At 33.3% G+C, this 22028-nt stretch overlaps 1 protein-coding gene across 1 annotated transcript in view; it reads right to left on the reverse strand.

The window, feature by feature from the left end:
• Nucleotides 1-668: 668 nt before the first annotated feature.
• Nucleotides 669-22028, reverse strand: part of LOC135084746 (uncharacterized) — a 68744-nt gene continuing 47384 nt past the window's right edge. The window contains exons 12-19 of the mRNA XM_063979485.1: nucleotides 21854-21916; nucleotides 19110-19184; nucleotides 14103-14141; nucleotides 11435-12946; nucleotides 10591-10810; nucleotides 9257-9351; nucleotides 8127-8236; nucleotides 669-3552 (exon numbers count right to left, since the gene is read on the reverse strand). Of these exons, the coding sequence (XP_063835555.1) occupies nucleotides 3454-3552; nucleotides 8127-8236; nucleotides 9257-9351; nucleotides 10591-10810; nucleotides 11435-12946; nucleotides 14103-14141; nucleotides 19110-19184; nucleotides 21854-21916 (2213 nt within the window). The 3' untranslated portion in view covers nucleotides 669-3453. The remainder of the gene's footprint in view (nucleotides 3553-8126; nucleotides 8237-9256; nucleotides 9352-10590; nucleotides 10811-11434; nucleotides 12947-14102; nucleotides 14142-19109; nucleotides 19185-21853; nucleotides 21917-22028) is intronic.

Below are 22028 nucleotides of genomic sequence, written 5' to 3' on the forward strand. Positions count from 1 at the left end.
GGCAGGTTAGCAAAAATTTTCATAGTGAACTGAGATATAGTCATTCTCTAATTTGTTAATTACATAATTACTTTTATAAGATATACGATTAATTAAGTGTTCTCTAGAGAAATTATACTAATTTTCTTAGGCTGACCAAAATTTGTCCGTAACTATGACGATAACCGGTGCTTTTTGTATAGAGTTTGACAGATTTTTGACGTTTGTCAAAGTTAAAGTAAGATGGTGCAACCCCTTAGACTATAAATTGATGATATTAAGTTTCTGCCAATCTTTCCCTTACACCCTGTATATATTTTTGTATTAGCACACACTATTTACCAACGTGCTTGAGCTTGTGTTTCATTATTACTATGATGTTACTATACGTAGTAGTTGTGTTTAAGAACTCAAATGGTTTTTCCAGATTTTGTTTTATCAGCAAGCGTATTTATCCAAAAATCGCAGAATTATTTTTGCCACATAACATAATAATATAATAATCTGCGAGTTAAATTCTTCAATTTATTTAATAAGTTTAATAATGAGAATTTAGTCAATTCACTGCCAGTGATCAGTGTTTTTATTTGGTCAATTGCTTGATCATTTTCTCATCAGTGGTTTTAGTGGTATCTACTTGTAAAAATTAACAGGATAGGTAGGGATAATACGGAAATGATTACAAAATATCCAAGTACGCATTTAATTGTAATATCCCTCGCGATATACAGATAAGTACAATCATCTTAACATACAATACATACGGTACATACATATAGCACTAGCAACGATCAACAGGACACGAAACATCACTTATACATATACTTATATAATAGACAACAAACGAGTCCCATGTCTAGAATGTAGGCTTGTAGAAAATTTGAAGACTTTTATATAATTTTACCATGAATTTATATAATTTTACCGAACACATTCTAGGTTTGGGGTTAGATGGCACGTGCCATGTTTAATTAAACTATTATTATTAATATTTCAACCACAAATATAGCATACCTTCGCATAGACATGGGCTATATTAAAGAAATTTGTATTTTTTCAATTGCTTTTGTATTGTCAGTTACCTATTTTATATTGGAACAACAATTTCTTTGACGCAAAATTACAAATTTCTCTATTATAATCATTATAAATTGAATAACTTGTACGAATAGGTATTTGTTTGGGCCCTAACATCAAAAATCTTGACGACCACATCATAATATTATACTTGAGTAAAGCACTTAACCTCTTATTCAATTTTTTTAAATAAATAATGCTGTCACTTTCTGCCACATTTAGGTTTAATTGAGATAAAAAGAGACAACAGATGTTATAAGACTGTTTTAATTTTTAAGAATAAGGGATTAGTGCTAATCAAGCTAGAAATTATCGTAAATGCTATTCCAATATGTATAGAGTCCAAAGCTTAAATAGTTCCTTACACAATAGTACATAATACTTTAAAATAATAGCACAAAGAGAAAAAAATAAATTAGAATAAAAGTTAAATTGCATTGATTAAATTGACCTACTTAAAGACTAATTGTGACAAATTGAAGAAGTTAAAATAAGTTTTTGTTAAATAAAAGAAAAAATCAGATCTATAGTTATTCAGATTGTTAATTCAGTCAGTTCATTATAACAAAATTTTATCAAAGTTGAGTGTTGATAAACTGAAAATTATTTCAGTAATCAAAAATATGAGAAAAAATGGATACATTATTAAGTTTTGCATGCCTCATTGTTAAAAACAAACACAAAATAAAAAAAATACTGATTAATCTGAAATAATTTAAAATAAAAAATAATACCACCAATTTCTTCGCACACAAAATAAATACAACTTGACTCATAGAAAAAATTAAAATATCAGTGAATGATAAACTGGAATTATTATCTAAATATAATGGCAGTGTAATAATTTTATATCACTCAAACATAAATTATTATTGAAATTGGCTAAAAATAAATGATCAAATAAAATAAATGGAAATTTATATAATATCCTTAAAATAATAGTGAACACTTAGTACCTGACAAAAATCTTATTTAAACCCAACGCCAACATACGCCACAACATTCCTTGTATATTATTTAATTTGTGAAACATCACATTTATAAGGATTGATGATTTGATAGAAATTCATATAATATTGTTTGATTTTAATAAGTAAAAGAATATTATTCTATGTATAAAGTAATATACGCGTCATCTAAACTATAACTGTGACGTATGTGGTTTAGACAAATAATCAATGATGACGTCATTTAGCGAATGCGTCATATTAATATACAGATTATATAACACTCATCTAACTTTTATATTCTCAGAAATATAACTGTAGTTAGGTATAATTTATTGCTCAAATGTTCACTTAAACATGCGATCATTTAATATTTCAAGCACACTATTTATATTTCATATTGCTCCATTTTGTATATTTTATTATATCAAATAACACGACTATTTTGGCTGTTTAAATGGAATAGTTACGTAGAAAAAGTTGTTATTGTCGGCTATTTAATTTGAGGCACCGATAATAGTGAACAACATGTTTTATCAACCTTAATGCCTTTTAACATATTTTAGTATAGCAATTATGAGCGCGTTTGGTAAAGGAAATAGTTCGTTATACAAAAAGGTGTGCAGTCCAATGAGGCCTGCCTGACGTATTTGAGCTGACCAGTTGGCGCCATTGGTGAGTGAAACGACCGTCTCATTCGTCAGGTCCTGATACTGCTGCTGCGTTTCATTGGACAGATTAAGCCAATTTGAAAATACAAATGAATTCTGTGTGTTTTAAGAAGCTGTTAAAAGGCAACAGGTTGTCAAAACTTTTGAACTACAAGTCGTAGATAGCCCTAAAGTAGAAAAGCTACATAACATTTCAATTGAGTAACTCTTATAATATCTAGGATGCAATTCTAAGCGGAATTTAGTTTAAATCCTACTTGTACTTGTATAAATTTGTATACAAAGGTGTAAAATTAGTAACGATTGTAAGGATTTCCAAGATTTTAGCGATTTAAATAGGATTTTGCACTAAATTTCGTTTACAAAGTATACATTTTAAGCTGCTAAATTGGAAAAGGGTCAAGTGACCTATTTATCATGTTATGACCAAGACAGCGCATTACAGAGTTAGATTAAAATATAAACGAAACTGTATTTACTTTTTTTTGGTCGAGTAGTTTTTTTGTAATACGCAGAACAAGGCAGGTATTTGATTGAATTTACAGCCGACAGTAATGTTTAGTGGACTTACCTAAGCTGTAATGTATGTCAGTAAAATAAAAATTATATTGTACGGTTGACAACACATCAAGCTAAACACTGGTATCTTATTCAGATGTAATAGAGGCGCTTTTGCAACATAAATGTATAGTCTCATAAGTTGTCGACTGTATGTTTAACAGTAAAAATAATTCAACTACTCATTTGGTCACACCATGGTAAATAGACATTGAATACAATTAATTAACATATTTATCTTCGCTTTCCATTTGCCGGTGTACTTCGTACGTAGATATAGTTATATGTGACGTTTCAGACGTAAGGTGGGTGATCTCCATCTACAGGACAAAACCACAACAAGATGTTTAAAAGATGTTTAAATATAATAAATACACGAAAAGACTATATATTATATTAGATCATTTTTATTTTATTTACTTTTTTTTTCATTACATAATGTATATTTCTTTTTGGAAGTGTACCAGATCAATACACTGATCAAAGTTATGAATATAAGTTCATATTTTAATAATTTTACTTAAATATACAACACTGAAAATAGTCGTTTCGCGTAATTTTCGATTCAAATCATCATGTTTATGACCATTGTTATTTTATTAATCCAATAATTATACTGAACTGTTAAATAATATTACTTTTTCTATACATGATTTTATTATTTTCTTTTTAAATTCATGCAATTATTAAAATGCCATTCTTACCTTGCAGTATCGCACTATGTGCATTCAGCATAAGCCAAGGGTTGTAAGCACCAAGCATTTTCTACTATTATAGTAGTTTTTCGGATATTACGGCGAATGATCTAGATGTGATCGCATGCTTTTAATAGCTAGGTAAATAAATTGCCCAATTTTAGTATTATATTAATTATTTTCGATGTAGGATTAATTACATATTTTATATTTTATAATTATGTATTTTATAAAATAAAAACTTAAGGGTTCTCAAATGACAATATTCATAATATTTTTCCAAATGTTTATTCTACATTTCGATCGTCTTAAATAGTTAACAACAACAAAATATACAATATTGATATAATAGTAACAACGACATGTAACAAAACAGTTTATACACACCAGACTAATTTCTTGTGAGAGTGACATGAGAAACCATTTTTTTTTCAATTTACTTGTTGTTTTTACTATTCTAAAAAACTAAATTTCTAGTTGCCTCTTTTTTGCAGGGATCTGTCTTTTCAATGTAGATATGACAAATACCTTATTGCTGTTGGTACAATTTCAAAAAAATACCTAAATTATATTGCTTTGCTAAGAATACAACGACTTGAGCAAATGTTTTGGCTGTGAATTCAAATGAAATGTATTTTTAAACTCTTTTTTGTATGTTATAATATGAGAATCAGATAGGTAATAATTATTAATCACTTTTAGCATTGAGATGTACCCCAAATCTGTATGTTATTATGGTCACTAATAAAAAAAGATCAATTCCTTTGTTTTTTTCTTAAATTAAAATATTACCTAATTAAAAATAAATATATTTATCTTTAAAATACATTTTACTTTTTTCCTATAATAGTCACCACTCACAAGAAAGTTAATTAAAAAGTCTGTAAGTATTTTTTGTACTTTCTCATAATCAAACTACATATTACTACAGCCGATGAATGCTCCAAAAATATTCAAAGATATACTGAATAAAAAAAAACACTCATACTCTTTCATTTCTACAAATAACTTTTTCAACAAAAAGCCGTAGACGAAAATTCCCTCCAAACTAACTGTTTACCTATTTTATATCGTGCCATTTCCAGAGCTTTGATAGTTGCAGCATTGCAATAATTCCAATTTCTTTTCTGATGTTGTCATTGAAAAAATAATCATTAAAAAGACTACCGTCTTGGCTAAACGCAATCCACGAAAGCCACACAGAAAGAAACTCAGGCTTGCAAAAAGCTCTTCCATTTTCACGTTGATAAGATTGATAAGACGATAAATAAGTTCAGAAAAGTTCACTATGGAACTAAAAAACCAACAATCAAAGTACAAAATACTCACAGACCTACACATACATGTACCATTAATATTATTACACTCACAAAAAAGCGGAATATACGTATTTTCAAAGCGAACAACAAATTGCTTTCGTATCAGACAACCTTTTATTACCGATTGGTTAAATATGATTTAACAGTAACTTTGGTCGACATTACCTAGGCAACACTGAACGTTACATACTGGCTTCGGACATCTGCCCTTTGGCCATCTAAATATATACGACAGAACTAAAAAATCTACGGAACTTTGTTTGTAAAACGACTAGGTGTCTCAATTGTTATTATCTACCACTCTGATTCGAGATTCTGTGGTTATAATGTTTTTTGTAACGGCCATTATTATAGTTGTAACGGGATGTGCAGTTTTTTTAAAACCCACAAAGGCCTCAGACCACAATTTACAGTCGAATAATTACTTATAACATAAGTATGTTATTCTCTAATTTTGTACTATGCAAACAAAGTGATATGAATTCCAATTACGTAGGTACTCTTATACAAATATGGACGATATAGTGAAAAGAAAATGATGTATACAGGGTGCATTTTGTGATGATGTTACGACTATTTTATATCACCCCGTAAAAAAGCTAGACAGTCCTAGGATTGACGAGATCAGTCGATATTAAGAGAAGAATTCAGTCATAATTATTGTATAAATTCCATGGGCTTATTTTAATATACTGTCTATACTTATATATTGCCAAATATACTCTAGGATTATACATATAATATGCATCTGCTATAATGCGTAAGTCACAATGTATAAGAATAAGATGCGAGTAACACTGAAACATTTATACATTGAACAATTTTAGCGGATAAATATAATTATTAGGTCTTTAAAATAAGCCCACAAAAATTATTCTATAACTCACTACATTCAAGCTAAATATTAACGAATATTCAAAAATGTATCCACTTTGGCAACAGCGTTTTCGAAAAATTAATATTAGGTTATACATAACTTAGCGGTTTGTTTTACCCAATAGGTAAACTTATATACAATCGACGACCTTATAAAGACATTTATTGACGGGTATTTATTGGCAATTATACATAGCTAAGATGTCAAAACCCTGGATGATAGATTAGAGCCTTAGAAAGCTTTGTAACTGAGTGAACTGAACTGAGTTTACTCAATTTTGAGAGAGCAAGATGAGCAGAAAGTGTCACGAGAACTGTCAGCAACAAACTAACGCACAAGTCGTTTAATGAAATCGATAAAACGTTGTAATTATTTATGTGATTTGAAGGTAATTAAAGGAACCAGACACAATTTTCATTCTCAACAGCTTGTGAAGTTGCCACGTCCACAAAGGATTGATGCACTGGACAACATTAGAACGTATAAATTGAGCAGTTGCAGACCAAAATGTTGCCTATTTTGGTAGATATTTCGTCCAAGATAACAAGACATAAAACCGGCCCAAGCTTTTTAAACGACGAATATAATGACAGTTCATCATTTGGGTGGAACTTGAACTCCGATTTTACAAACCGGGGGACTATCTTAGTATAGTATACATTGCCAACCCAACTTTAATAATATTAGACATGTTTTCTTCCTTCTATTAAAAAAATGCTAATAAAACTTCGCATTCCTCCAAATGGAAGCACCCAATTTGTGTTCTTTATATCAAATTTCAAAAATGTTTATATTTAAAAAAGCTAGCGTTGAACCTTTACAAAAACAGAAGCGACAAAATACATGTGTTGATGATTTTTATTTATCATTTGTAATCTTTTTCTACTTTTTCTTTTAAGTGCAGCTATAACCCACCATGAAAGCAGCGTCCAAAAAAGGTAGCATTATTAAAAAAAGTGGCTTAAATACTGTAGGAAAAATGCATTCAATTATTTTAGTAATATAATGTATCAGGCGGATTAGAGGCTGACAATATACAAAAAGGCTTGCATTGTTTTATATACGAACAGTAATTATATAAAAATTATACATAACCCAAGCCTTTTTAGAGGAGTGTTTAGTGAAGCATTTGAATATATGCGTGTATAAATGCAATATGTTTGCGTAATGGGTAGTATATGTACTTCTTATACAAAAAATGATGAATAATTATTATTATGGTGTATTCTTCACAAAGTTAATACCAGTCGTGCAGTTAGTCTCATATTTAGTTAGTAAATTTTCAAGGCTCAGCCAAAATTAAGCATTTTAATATTGTTTTTTTTTATAGATTCATAAATGTGTCATTATTTTCAGTTATTATTTTTATATTCTGAGTGAGCACTTAAACTAATGAATGTGTATTTTTAGTACGATTAGTATTACTAATGAACGTCTAAGATGTTATTTGCAAACCAAGCCAAGTAACAATAGACTCCACAATGTAACAATGACGTTCTTTATATTTCACTGTGATAAAAACCATATTTATCAAATATCAAGCAAGATTTTAATGTGAAAATTATGACTTCAATAATTTTCTTAAGCAGTAAAAATATTGATGCAACTTTTTTTTAAAGAAAGATCATCATTGCCACAAAAACAAAGACCTTATATACTGAACTGTCCTACCCGTCGTGACATAGTCAGGGGAGCGCCACCGTCAATACCGGATCGCTGGTTCTGATTTTTGCCACGTTGGAAACTATGTAGTTGAACGATGGTGGCGCCCCTCTGTCAATGAGTTTGGTGAGACAGTTCAGTGTAGGTCATCCTGTAGTTTACTTATTTTCAATCGAGGTACAAGATCATTCCTAACGGCTGTGTCAATTTGATAAAATTGAATCAGTGTCATTTAGAATGTCTCTAAAGAAATTATTGTGAATTTTACAGAGAGCATCAAGTGTTAAACGAACGTCGTACAGGAATGACCTTCTGTCTAAATAAGTTCACAATGCACTCACCACTTCGCTAGTGAGACAGTTGATGGTGGTCGGCGGGAGGGAACGCGCGGGCGGCGGCGGCGGGCGCGGGGAGCGGCGCCCCTCGGACCGGGCGGGGGTTATAGGGTAGCCTGGAAATGTAGGTAGCTTTGATAACTTTGTCTTATTGTTAAATAAATAAATAAATCTTTATTGGCAACAAAAACACTTACATGCACAAACATTGTTGCGTTAGCAACTGCATTAGTCAAGGACTGTGTCGCAGTTGCTAGCGCCCACCTCATACAGGCTGACATTGCAGACTTAAAAGTATTTTTGTTTTAATTTTAGTCTTAATTTTAACTTCTATTTTATAAATTAAATAGTTAAGTTTAGACATTATTTAGAAGTAGGTACCTAACTGTGAGTGTGTGTGTATAGTTCGTGCTGAGAGTGCAAGTTTCATAATGATTAGATTTATTTTTATTTTGATACCATTTTTTTCCAAATTATACAATTTCAATTACCATTACCACTACTTTATCAAAGTTTCTACTGCGTCATAATCAAGACCAAGAAGCCATTCACTTCATGTTATTATGGTAGTTTCGTGGTAAGCTAAAATGTTTCGTAGTAAGCTTACGAACGAGTGGCAGGAAACACAATTTACTTTGTTTCATCATCATTATCATTTCAACCACACAGGAACGCATCCAGCGCCTTCCTGCTACCTTTATGAGGTCGCCGGTTCACCTTGACGTCTTCTACTTTGCTTTGCTTTGCTTTCGCTGTCATGCCATGTTGACACGCTCACTATATGTTGGTGACTGTCCGTCTTCGAGTCGCGAAGCATTGGCAACCAAACCATCGTCGGTAATCGCGATACGTCGGCGACAGTCGTCTAATTTTAATTTCCGTTGTCGGCGTTTATCGCCGACTTTTTTTTTTAATAAAAGATTATTAGCAATTTGTATTGCCCAAATTACTAATAGTCTCATTAGCCCCTCGTGTTAAGCTAAATAAGCTTGTGTTATGAGTGGGCTCATCACAATAGTCGAGCGCCGCGGCGTCGTAAGTCGCAAGTAGTCGCCGATATATTATACTGTCGCTCGCCTGTGGGCTCTCGAACAGCTTACTTTCAGATAAGTATTGACAGATAAAAGCATACTAACCTTGTTCACTACTACTCGACTCTGTAAAGCTGGGCGTGCCCTCGGTCCAGGTGGGCGTAGAACCTTCCACCGACGCAGGCGGCGTCCAACATACACTAGAATGCGTACAAGTTATAAATTGGTTATTTATATCGATGATATTGTAATATCAGAAGTTACTCGAATAGTTTCAAGTTTATAAAATCTTGTGTGTAAAAAATAACAGACAATTTCTAAAATATTGTTTGCAGATAGATAATAAAAACCTCGCTATTTGAAAAAGATAAAACTATTATAGTACATCATAGGTGTCTATACTTAATAGCGTTATGAATCTGCATGACATGAAAAAAAACTAAAGTGAATATTTTTTACGATCATTCCATATTTCGCATAAGTCGTTAAACCATTAATTGACATAAGCTAAATGCTTAACGGCGGACACGAGAATACAGATATTTTGTTCCAACTAAACGATAAAAAGAAATAGAATAGAATAAAAAGAATGACTTTCTGAACACGATAAAGATGTACAACTAATGTTTTGTGTTAACCCTTACTCAGGTTCAGGCAATAAATAATTTAAAGAAGAACGGTCATCTGTGACCCAGGCCCGACAGAAACGAGACATACCTCAGTTTTTTTGTCATGTCTTAATTAGTTAAATTATATATTTTTTATATTCGAAATCTATGTATAACACCAAAATATTACCCTTTGTTTTTGTTCAGGCGTTATACAAAAACTAATACAAAATGCCTATTTATCACCAAAATTGGTAAATGTATGTACCTAAGTGTCTATTACAGCTGCTATGGAATGTATCTAGGTGACCTGGAGATACAGCCGGATTATACAGGGTGAAAACGAGAAGTTACAAAATCCAGAAATTCAATGTTACCAGCTTCCATAATCTGTAACCTATTATTGGTACCATTTGAAAGAGCTCGTGAAGCACTTTCAGAATCAGTAACTAGTTTTTCGATATCTTGTATAGTTTGGAAATAATCGAGTGAGATCACTTATCGTTCCATGTATAACCACCCTGTATAATCCGGCTGTAACTCCAGGAACCTAGATACATTCCATAGCAGCTGTAATAGACATTTAGGTACATACATTTACCAATTTTGGTGATAAATAGGCATTTTGTATTAGTTTTTGTATAACGCCTGAACAAAAACAAATGGTAATATTTTGGTGTTATACATAGATTTCGAATATAAAAAATATATAATTTAACTAATTAAGACATGACGAAAAAACTGAGGTATGTCTCGTTTCTGTCGGGTCTGGGTTTTTTTTGTATGGGGCGTGACCGTTCTTTTTTGACTTAATAATCTTAGTTTACATACCTAGCTTCATTGCTTCTAGCGCTGCTCAACGCAGCAGGCGTCAACGCTAACGACGACGCAGACGATGTCGTCATAACGCTCGCCGCACTCGACGCGCCGCGGCGTCTGCCCGACGCACTCGATGACGTAGTCGACGACGAATTAGTTCGACTCGTCCGCGGCGGTGCCGCCTCCTCAAACGGCGGTGGTGGCGTCGAACAACAGGACAACGGCGCTCCCGCTGGCGGAGAACTAGCGTTACTAACTAATACTAGCAGGGACGCTATTCTCTAAAGACGGCCTTGTTGCAACGGTAATAATGTTCAATTCAGTGAACAGTTGATCATTGAATTGATTTACTGTTCACGTCATTGATCAATTTGTGATCAAATTGATCATAATCATGAATGAATTGGATGATAAACAATATTATCAGGTAACATTGCTGTAGGTATTATTTTTATTGTGATATTAGGAAAGGGAACTACGGTGGATATAGCGCTGTGATCAAGGACATCTTTTAGAGAATAGCATTACTGTTATGGTTCAGACTAAACTACAGTACATTCCAGAAATCCGAAAGTGCAAGGGAATCGAAAAAGAACTAAAATGGTAGCAGAATAAAAATGACACAAATATAAATGTACATCAAGTTAGTAAAAGGTTAGTAGACGAATCACGTGAAAGGAAGAAACTAACTACACGACTCTAAACTACCGACTTAAATAGAGATGATCTAATTCTACAGAATAGTTAGGGATCTAAATTTTAATGAGCAATTTTCCATCTTCTGTTTTCTTTCCAATATACAATTGCTCTATGGATTCACTTGGATCAGCAAAAATATTTTAATGTTTATTTTAGATAACTTCTTCGACCTCTTTCCTCATTTTGAGGATTCGGTTTCTTGCTGATCGCTTCTTGAAACTGCCTTTCTTTTTCTGCCTTGGGACTTTCTGAGGCATTTTGGAGTCAGACAAGGATGTCTCGGAGAACTTTTTGATTTTGTCATGCACGTTTCCACTTATCGATTTAGAAATAATCGGATTGAGAGATGTAACGTTCAGGGAAAAGTTTGACTTCTTGTCTAGAGAGCTGGAGCTTTCATGAATGTATTTGATAGGTTCGAACAGTTTTTTGGTTTCTTTCACAAGCACATGTCTTCCAAGATTCGGGGTCTTTTCGGATCTCTTGCTGTCTTGTGAGGATGAAAAGGAACTTCTTCTCGAACTGTTTTCGGAATCGGATTGTACTTTCCAAATGTGCTTTTGGAACATATCAATTTTGTTCTTAGCCTTTCTATGGCAGATCACTTCATCTTTCGTCATTCCTCTCGAATGCTGTTCTGTGTACGTCTTGATCTCAACTTTGGGTTTAGGCTTCTTAATTTCTTGAGGCCGATTTTTGTCTCTCTTCGACTGATTGAAGTTTAATCTTTTGGTTAGACCAGAAATAATTCCAGGCCTTGTTCCACCATTTTTATCGACTTTTTGTTCAACTTCTCTATCTTCGCTTGGGTTGAAATTCCTTTCAGAACGCGGAGTCCTTTTCAACGTTTTCGCTGCTGAAATCAAGTCTGAAGATCGTACATTATGCACACTCAGTTTTTCACCAGGCGCTTCGATGCCAATTGGGGATTTTCTTGATAATTTATCACCAATATGAGAAACCATACCCTTGATGAACTGTGTTGGACTTTTGGACTGTCTGCCTTTGATTTCAGCTAATTCTATAGCGTGAGTTCCTTCGTCTGGGAGTTCATAAACTATTATCCTCTCTTCACTACTAGATTCCGTGAACGAGGTGTCATGATATTCTCCCGAGTCCAAGTGCTCTCTCACAGCTGTATCTATATTGAACCTCGCCATCATTGTAGTTTGAGCTATCAAATCCTTCCCCGGATGCGACCTCTCTGTAATGCTGTCTCCTTCTTCCACGAAGTCTAAGAACGAGTTGGACGCAACTAGCTGCGTCATTTTAATAGAATGTTCAGACACAGACGGCGGGATGCGGCATGCAACAGGCTCTTTAAACTTAAAATCATGCCCGTAGAAGCAGAAATCGTCATCACTGCTGGTGATGGGCGTTTGAGGTGGGATATCGCTGACTGATATGCTTAGATTGGGATAGTCACCTTTCGTGTCGATACTGGACGACTGGGAGTTACCACCGCCGCGTTTTGCTTTAGGGGAGCCTCTGGGAGGGACGGGTGGTGGGACCCTCTGCTTTTGGGAACCCTTTAGAACGGCCGGGAACGCCACATCCCCCTCCCCTGAGGGAGGCGACTTGGCAGACGTGACCGTGATTTTAGCGGCGGTGGATACCGGTGACGTCACCGACGTCGGAGTAATATGAGCTGTGACGTCAGACAGTGACACTGAAGGACCACAAAAACGCTCGTAAGATTGTAAAGGTTTATTATTAAATACACATACAAACAAAAGTTTGGCACAGGAAACATTTAACATTAAAATAATAACAAACAATATATTTGTGTGAAAATGGAAGCGTAGTTACGTCAGAACGGATTATATGTCCAAAATAGCGTGTTTGTATTTATATTTTTTAGAAGGAGCTGACAGTCAGCGTGTCGTATTTATTATTGGTGCACGTTATAAGTGTGAGTGTTTTGGAAATAATGAGATATAAGGCATGCAGATATTGAGGATTCGGGTGGATAAAATCGTAAGGTATACCCAATAGTAATAGATCCGATAGGTCGATAGCAGCATGGAAAAGAGAGAAATATATGACAATAAGTTTACCGATGGCACTGCCAAACCTAAGCCTAAGGCGAGAAGCAGAAAGCAATTTTGGGGTCAGTTATGAATTATGATTTAGTTTTAAGTCTATTAAAACTGATTCAAGAATAGAGCACACTGAAGACAGTTTTCTGTAAGAGTCAAATCATACTATTATGAGCATAATGAGATATTGATGATTGATTTTTGCGACATTGAACCATTGCGTCCATGTCTCATACAAATACCGTATTAATAATATAATTTGACAGGATTCAGGAATTACTCTAGCTTGATTTTAAATTTAGTTTCGAGTAGTTTGTTCGTTTTCAGCCAAATGACGTCCACTGCTGGACAAAGGCCTCCTCCAAGGGGCAAAATAACGACCGATCCTGCGCTAAAGGTAAAAAAATACATAATAAGCCCTTCAATGTGCTCACCTATATTTTAGTAGGTATTTGGGGCATGTATGTAACTTTTTATTATGTAAGACTGTAATGTTAACAGTTTGTTGTTTAAACAGGCAACAAAATAGTGCTTTAACAGCTTTATAATCTCAGTTGACTGTTTCGGTTAATTCAAAAACTATATTGCCAGTAATATTGTTTCAAAAACTGTATTGCCAGTAATAATATTGTTCGTTAAAGATCTCTAAAAAAATGTGGTTCAAAATAAAAAAGTACCTTTCGTAAATGACATAAGTGTTCGTTTTGTATTTTTTCGTGCATGTGTTTAGGGTCGATTTTCCGATTTTGTTTGCCCGTTTAAACTCGACCAAACGTCGCGTCTCACCTGCTTTGATGCCCATGGCGCCGCTAGAACTTGCGCCGCCTATCCGATTAGTAGCGTGAAATATTAGTATATAAATTAGCATTGAATCAAATATATATATATATACTTATTATAATGGTGAAATATACAGTGAGGTGCTAAAATAAATCTTATCAATATATTCTTAAAACTAAAACAACGTGTACAGAATTTCAAACCTCAACGAATTTTGCAAAGAGTAAAAGGTATTTTCACATTGCTAACTCAAAATTGCGCCATGGATCAACAAAATAGAGCGAAATGCAGATATTATCACTGCCTTCTTTCCAATAAACAAGTTAATAATGTATTTGAACAAGTGAGTCAACAGTATGTTAAGCCAGAGTGAATCCATTAGGCGCTGCGAGTCCGGTAAGTGTGACTATACCTTTATACCGTGCAATCTAAAATATTTTATTTTTGATTGGTTGTAACTTGAAATGTATTTAGAATCACTCGGATTTATGTATATGACAAGCTGACACTGTTAGTTTTACTGTGCAACTGTCAGAACACTTGATCAGTGTCATTGAATTTGTTCAATCTGACCATTGAAATGAAATTAGTGTAATATTCAATTTATTTTACTGTGACTAATAAAATAGCAATTTTTTGCGTGATTGTATGTAGCAAAGCAGTGTTTAATAAAACGTGGTTTTTGAAATTTTGAATAAAATAAATTGAAACGCTGCTTATTCCAATTAAAAGCCACTGAAACAATATTTTTAATTTAATGACATTTTGTATTATTTTTTGAGACATGGAAGTTATTAATGTATGTAGTTAACGTAAAACTAAAAATTTTCTTCACACAATAAACTTTTAAATGGAATAATTAAAGTGTTTTTGAGTCGTGATAAGGCTTATATTGATTTAAAATGTTACCTTCCAATGTATCCGCAATAGGGTTCTTAATAAAAAACAGTTTCATAGTTAAAAATCTCATTTAATCGAACATAACATATACACATTTTACCGAGATATACAACTCTTCAATAAATACGAACAAATAATTATATTTCGTATATTAACACTGGATTTTTAAATAAGCTCCATAGTTATTTAATATTTTATGTACAATTTAAAAAAGAGCTAGTCTTTTTAATGGAGGTAATGATAATGAAGTATGTTTGTGACGAATTTTTAATACTCTTTCGTTAAATAACTAAGGACAGGGAATGTCAAATTTAATAAAAGTGATAATTATTATTTATCAAGTCAGTCGAATAACAAATTCATTTATAAAACAATATTTTGCTTACGCACTTCCAAGTTATTAAATTAATGTGATTTTATTACTGAAAATATTAATTAACTACTAAGTTGTTTTAGTGACAAAAAATAAATATTTTAGTGATGTTCTAAACATTGTATACCTTTTTATGTATACAATCGAAATACGTATACTAAAAATGCGGAACTTTGACTAAACAACTAATAACCTGAAGTGCTACAATAGCTTTTGGACAGTACACACAAAGCTCAATTTCCCACAGAAATTGGCTGGTAGTAACCACTTGGAATCTCAAAGAAAACCGCACACACATAATCATAATACATTTAGTTGGAATACTGAAAAACAAACTGAAGGACAGCTCTAGTAAAATATACAGCGGTTTCATGTATTTGTCAGATACACCACAGACCACACTACTTAACTGCAATTTTTTTTTTGGTAGCCTAATGAGGTTCTAAGTATCTAAATCAATTTAATAATAATATTTTATACTACTCAAAATATCACACTACAGTAGTGCGGTATAGATGATGTATATTACGTTTTATAACCATAAAAAAGTATGTAGTGTTATTTATGAACTGAAGAATTACTTTTGAAATCCGTAAAATTTTGTAATATCAATCAGTCTTTTGACTTCATCAAAAATGGCATAGCTTATGACTAAATAATAAGCACCATTTAGAAAAGGTTTTTGTAATTTGCCATTGATTCTGGTAGAAATTTGATTTGTATTTTAGATAGGTTCATTCATACACCTGCAGATACAGTGAATATACACGTAGTACAGTGATTTTCTGTTTTTGTGTAGTAAATAAGTAATTTATATGAAACTGTATACAATATGGTGTTATTGATTTTATAATAATTATTATTATTATTCATTTTGAACACCATTGTGTATACAATTTTCTTTTAAATGTATATTTAATTACGTAACAGTATTAAGGCATTTTTACACATGTATATTTAGTCAATATCTCCATAACACTAACGTACTTGATAAAAGATTTAACAAAAACAAGTATTATGTAGTTATTTTCAATAAATAACATTAACTGTATACAATTTTATCGATGTATATTTTAGGATTGCAATCTTAATAAAAAGATTTATATAAAATACATTAATTTGCATTTCTAGTATTTGGTTGAGGTTTTAAATTACGGTTTCATATTTTAATAGCCTTTTTAATATCACTCGAATCACTTATTTATATTTAGGATAGGAAGTACAATGAATATATTTTTAAAGCTATTAAAATATACAGCGACTATTAAAATTTAAATTACGAATACTTTCGTAGTGGCTGTCGTCAAATAATATCTAAAATAACACGTATACATTTCAAGGTTAACTAACAAACAACACCTACATTTCATTTACATAAACTAGACGCCTACCTCCATGAAATACAGCTTGTTCTGCTGAAGAAACGTATCCAAGAACTAAATTTTCTAGTCTTCAATCGGCTGGTGGAATAACTATGATCGTGCTACCGCTGTCATTTCCTGTATATATCTCGGCTTTCTCTATAGACTTGATGTATACAATCTCCTTGACTACCCTCTCTGATTCTGAATCTTTAATGTGCTCGTCGCCATTTAGCTGAACGACCGAGACGTGTTCTTTTGTTTGGACTTCTTGATCCCTCTGTGGTAAAGGCGAATCTTGTTTTATGTATACAGTCTGTGTGGACCTGACTTTACGGAATCGCATGTCCTTGGGTAGTGTGGACGCTTCCCTAGCTTCGACTTGGGCTGGAGACACGCTCCTTGTTCTATAACTAGAGTTAAGACTTTTTGGCAGCGTGTTGGAATTAGCTTCTGTGTTGGGCGCACTTTCAGATTTAACTAGGCCGATATCGACGAAGAATTTCTTGAATTTCTCTACGAAAGTCGGCGATTTGGCTCTATTAAAACTGCTGGATAGTCTCTCATTGGACTGCTCTTTGGAACTCACTTCGTCGATTCTTTCCGGAATATTGGACATGCTTTTATGCTTCTCTGGAATTAAGCCTCTTTTCCTAATATACTTCGAATCGTCATCATCTTCGTCTATAAAAGGTATTTCTTGTAGATTATTTTCGTTTCTTGTGTCTACAGCCGCGTCTCTGTATTTTGGGGTGTGCGTTTGCGTTTCAATGTATATTTGAGGTACGCTAGTACTTGTATTGTCAGTTTGTATGCCGCTGTCTGCTAAACTGCCATTTATATGTGAACTGCCAGCACCAGTGCTGAGAACTTTAGTTAGTTGATCTGATAATGATTCCATTCGTTCTTGTATCGACGCCCTGTATACATTATCAGCGTACGACGTCCCTGGATCTCTCATGGGTAGATTTGACGTGTCAAAATCTATTCGTCTTTGGAAAGTGTTGATTCTATCCCTGTCTAAGATTTTGAGTCTGTCAGACAAGACTGACGGGTATTCCGTGGCGGCTTGCGGATGTCTTTGGTTCCACGTTGAGATGGTGGTATCAGTGAAATCGCTCATGCTAGATCTTATCGAAGATCTAGGGGATAACCTAGAGCTCTGCCTTAGATAGTCTGGGTTGTAGTCTTTAATAGGCCGCCCGACGTATTTTCGCCCTGAATAAATACAGCCCGAGTTAGTTTCTTGCTTTTTTTGGTACATTTCAGTTTATTTCTCCCCACGCTTCGGGTACATGCCGTTACGGGCGATCGAATGGTCTCGGAACCAACACCGTTAGCACAGAAAAAACACACCACAAACGCATTTTTTTGCCAAACAACTGGCGGAATGACGCGATGCCAATGCGGCGCCGAAAACATTAAAATAACAAATAGCTACTTTTAGACAAAATAAAAGATATAGGACAATGCACAACAGCGATTATTCGGGGTGGTTTAAAAATGGTGTGTATTCAAACTTCTTGTTAAAGTGAGTCAACTTGCGTTTTACAGCATTTCAAAGTTGTCGTATATTTCTTCATACATTTTATGCATACAGAGCAGAATTCAGAATCGGAATAATCGTATACCAGTCCTTAAAGGATTCGTACATAATATTTATTTGTAATTTTAACCCGAAAGCTCCAATGTCTTTATGTGAATATTATAACTGTTTATGTCTTTATGACTAAAGTTTAATACTTTAACATAAGCGTACATGTCATGCAATTTTGAATGTGAGTGAATAATATTACCCAGTCAATCACATAAACTAGATGTGATTTTGACTCGAAAAAAATATCGACACTTCAAAAAATGACTACACACCATAATTTAAAAAACTCAGTAATATAACATACACCGGGAGGGGATTGTGGGGTGGGGATGAAAATAAACTGAAATGTATAATAATATATAGGTACCAAAATAAAAGATTTTCGCATTCACTTAATGTTAGGGAATACTGGATCACTACTAGTATTGTTAAAATAATAAAAAATAACTAAAGGTTAATACTAAATTAATGTTAGTTTAAACGAGCAAAACGTAGTAAACTTACAAACAATTTATGTTGACAAATAGTAAAACAAGAAAAAAGAAAGAAAAAGTAAAAATATATTTTTAGAATTTGATATAAAGAAACATAATAAACCACTGTCTTTTTACAAAAATAAAATGTATAATGTAAGTTCAATATCCTTTCCTATGGTTTGTGAACTTAAAATAATTTAACTTAAAAAAAATTAAGTTAAAATTGAAAAATGTTTGTTTGTAAGCTTACTTTAAAATAAACCAAAAAAAATAAAAACAAACCATCAAACATAGTTTTTGACTTACCAGGCGTATCGATATCTTCCTGCGCTCTGGTCGGCTTGGCGATGCTCTTCCGCTTCGACGGTGAGTGTTTCAATGCTGTGGACGCGAAATTTTCAAAATTCAAGTTGGGTCATTATTGCAGCTGGCGCACTTGTTTGAAGTACTGTACTTTTTTAAAGACAAACATCACAGAAATAAAAGTAGTAGATTCATTTTTGTTGTGTAAAATCAATTTTTAAAATAATTTAGTTACTTTCACATAATTTACGAGAATATTTTTTTTATTACAGACTTCAAACAAATAGAATTAGTTCTCAAAATCTATTCGAAGCTTGAAAAATAAATTTTGCGTGTACGCGTTACGAAAAAATTGCAAATAAATCGTCTTATATCAAAGCTCTATAGAATACTGAAGAGAATTTAAGCCAAATTAAAAATATACGTGATTATTATTTAAATATTTTAATATAAAATAAAAAAAACAAGTTCAAGATGCTTTTCCCGGTAAAAGAGTAAAATTAGTTTCTAAAAATGTGTCAAACAAAATAAATTGACTGAACAACAAGACAAATTAATCATCATTTGAGAAATCTTATGCTCTTCATTGAATTGAAACACTGCAATTTATTGTCTGACCAATTCAAACATTACTGTTCACTGAATTGATCAATAAAAAAGGCATCCTCAACTTGCTTTGGCAAACAATTTCAATTCAATTCATGAAGATAAAAAAAAAATCTGAAAATAAAATAAAACAGAACCGTGCTGCAATGTTTTCTCGTTCGGAGGGTAGGAAGAAAGACAGAGATGGCACACTAAAACCAGGGCACTAACTACGTCGGGGGAGAGAGACAGATAGAGCGATGATGAGAAGCCGGGACCGCCACTGAGATGGGTAGCAGTGGGCGATAGACAACTAAATACCACAACGGGAAATTGTCACAAACGGTTAGTATACTTAAAACTATTTATACTTTCGATCCTACTCAAATAAATTCAAAAGGGTTTTTTTTTTCGAGGTATTTTCTCAATATTTCAAGCCCTTGATTTTACAGCAATAAAAAAGCGAATAATACTTCGATCGAGTAGTTTTTTGTCAAGTAGTTTAATTAAGTACAACATGGCGGTGCATCTTGCTTAATTTAGCTCGCTAAGTTTCGAGAGTCAAAAACAAAGTAGATATTTGGGCATTATGGCTTCGGACTTTCAGGTGCCACCGCCCATGAAAATTTTATAGAAAAAATTAACTTATATAATAAAAATAGCTTTCAATGTTAGATCCTACGAGTATGTTGTCATCTTAACCTCTTCGATTGTCTTTTGTTTTGGCTTTAACAAAAACCACGTTTGTAACAATTTCAATATACAAAAACACTCGATATCAAAACACATCGGTACAGGAGTAAAGACGACATGCTTCGTATTCCCAGGACTCACTTAGGCCTCCAGAGACGCGCACCAGAATCCGATTACGGACAATTGTTGGAAAAGAAATGGAAAAAAACACAGATATTATTCCCTGCGGCAACACTGACGGGCGGGTGGGGTTGCCAGGCCTCCGTGTTATGTCGGACATTGGTATTTTTTATAGTGTATTGATCTTTTTTTTAATTTGATTTTTTGCATGCTATTGGTATAAAAAATCTACTATAGTGTACCTAGCCTATGAGCTCAATATGTACAGTATTATACAGGCACATCAGACTAAGCTTTTGCTGTAAAATAGCCCGTATTACAACGAGATAAGATGCTACAGTCTTTAGCTTGAAGTGCTGTCATCTGTACTTTTTGGAATGTATTACCAGAATTTATATCTTTTTTCAAGACTAGTGTTGATGTAACAATTTGAATTTAAAAATGTTTACTTTTATGTTCAACCAAATATGTCCGACAATACAGGAGGCCCAGACTTGTTAGACCTCACAACCTTAACAGGGATTGGGGGAACGTGCATGACATTTAAATCAAAGTCATGCTGGCTAGTTTAAACAATTTGGAATTTGTAAAAAAGAAACATACGGCATCCAATTGAAATAAAAATAACTCTAGAAAATAAACAAAAGAAACAAAAGTGTAATTTCTAAGACATGCCTATTAAATTATCAATTGCGTTAAGGAAATTAATAAGAACAAAATGTTAATAAATTATAATTTACATCAGCAGTTGTAACGCCTACGGGGTGTGGGTGTTAGTGGTTTTTATTTACATGTTCTTGTTCCTATGGTTATTTTATATTACTTTAATGAAAGCAAAAGAATGTACTCTTTTTGAGTGTGATACATTTACCGATATCTATGTCAGCCGGGCTAGGATGCGCGCCGTGATATACTTTATCGACGTCAAAATGTATGGGCAAAATCGATAAAATGACGTGATAACCGCTTATCGCGGCGCGCATCCTAGGCCTACAGGACATTTTTTTTCTCGGGAAATAATTGGGAGTGTAAAATCTGAAGCTAAGAAAAATCTGTTAATTTTTATCTGTAATTTTTTCTGTCCAAAATTATTAAATTCTTCTACATCTACAGCTAGAATTTTAATTCAAATTCCAAACATCAACGAGTTAGTTTTTCCAACTGCTGTATTTTCTTGTCAATTTGTGATGGTAAAGAAAATTATTCTCCCAAAGCAGTGGCTGGGTTAATGTTAGAATGACAGTTACTATAGAACGCATAATGCCAACTTAAACGAACTACATAAACTGTGTACAACACCAACACCCGCCCCCAACTACACAACACAACACACAAAACAATCTCTGTACCTATGTAGCTCGTGACCAGCGTTCGGAACTTGCGGTGGTTGCCTTTAATCTCGGGAAGGTCCACTGGTTGAGAACACGTTATGTTATGTCGGTATGAGTGGGGTATGGACGCTGAGAGGGTTGCGTACGGAATTGTGTTTTAATTTTTTAGACATTTAAACTGTTGTAATAGAAA

The sequence above is a fragment of the Ostrinia nubilalis genome, chromosome 27 (assembly GCF_963855985.1).
Source record: "Ostrinia nubilalis chromosome 27, ilOstNubi1.1, whole genome shotgun sequence".
In the NCBI taxonomy this organism is placed as follows: domain Eukaryota; kingdom Metazoa; phylum Arthropoda; class Insecta; order Lepidoptera; family Crambidae; genus Ostrinia; species Ostrinia nubilalis.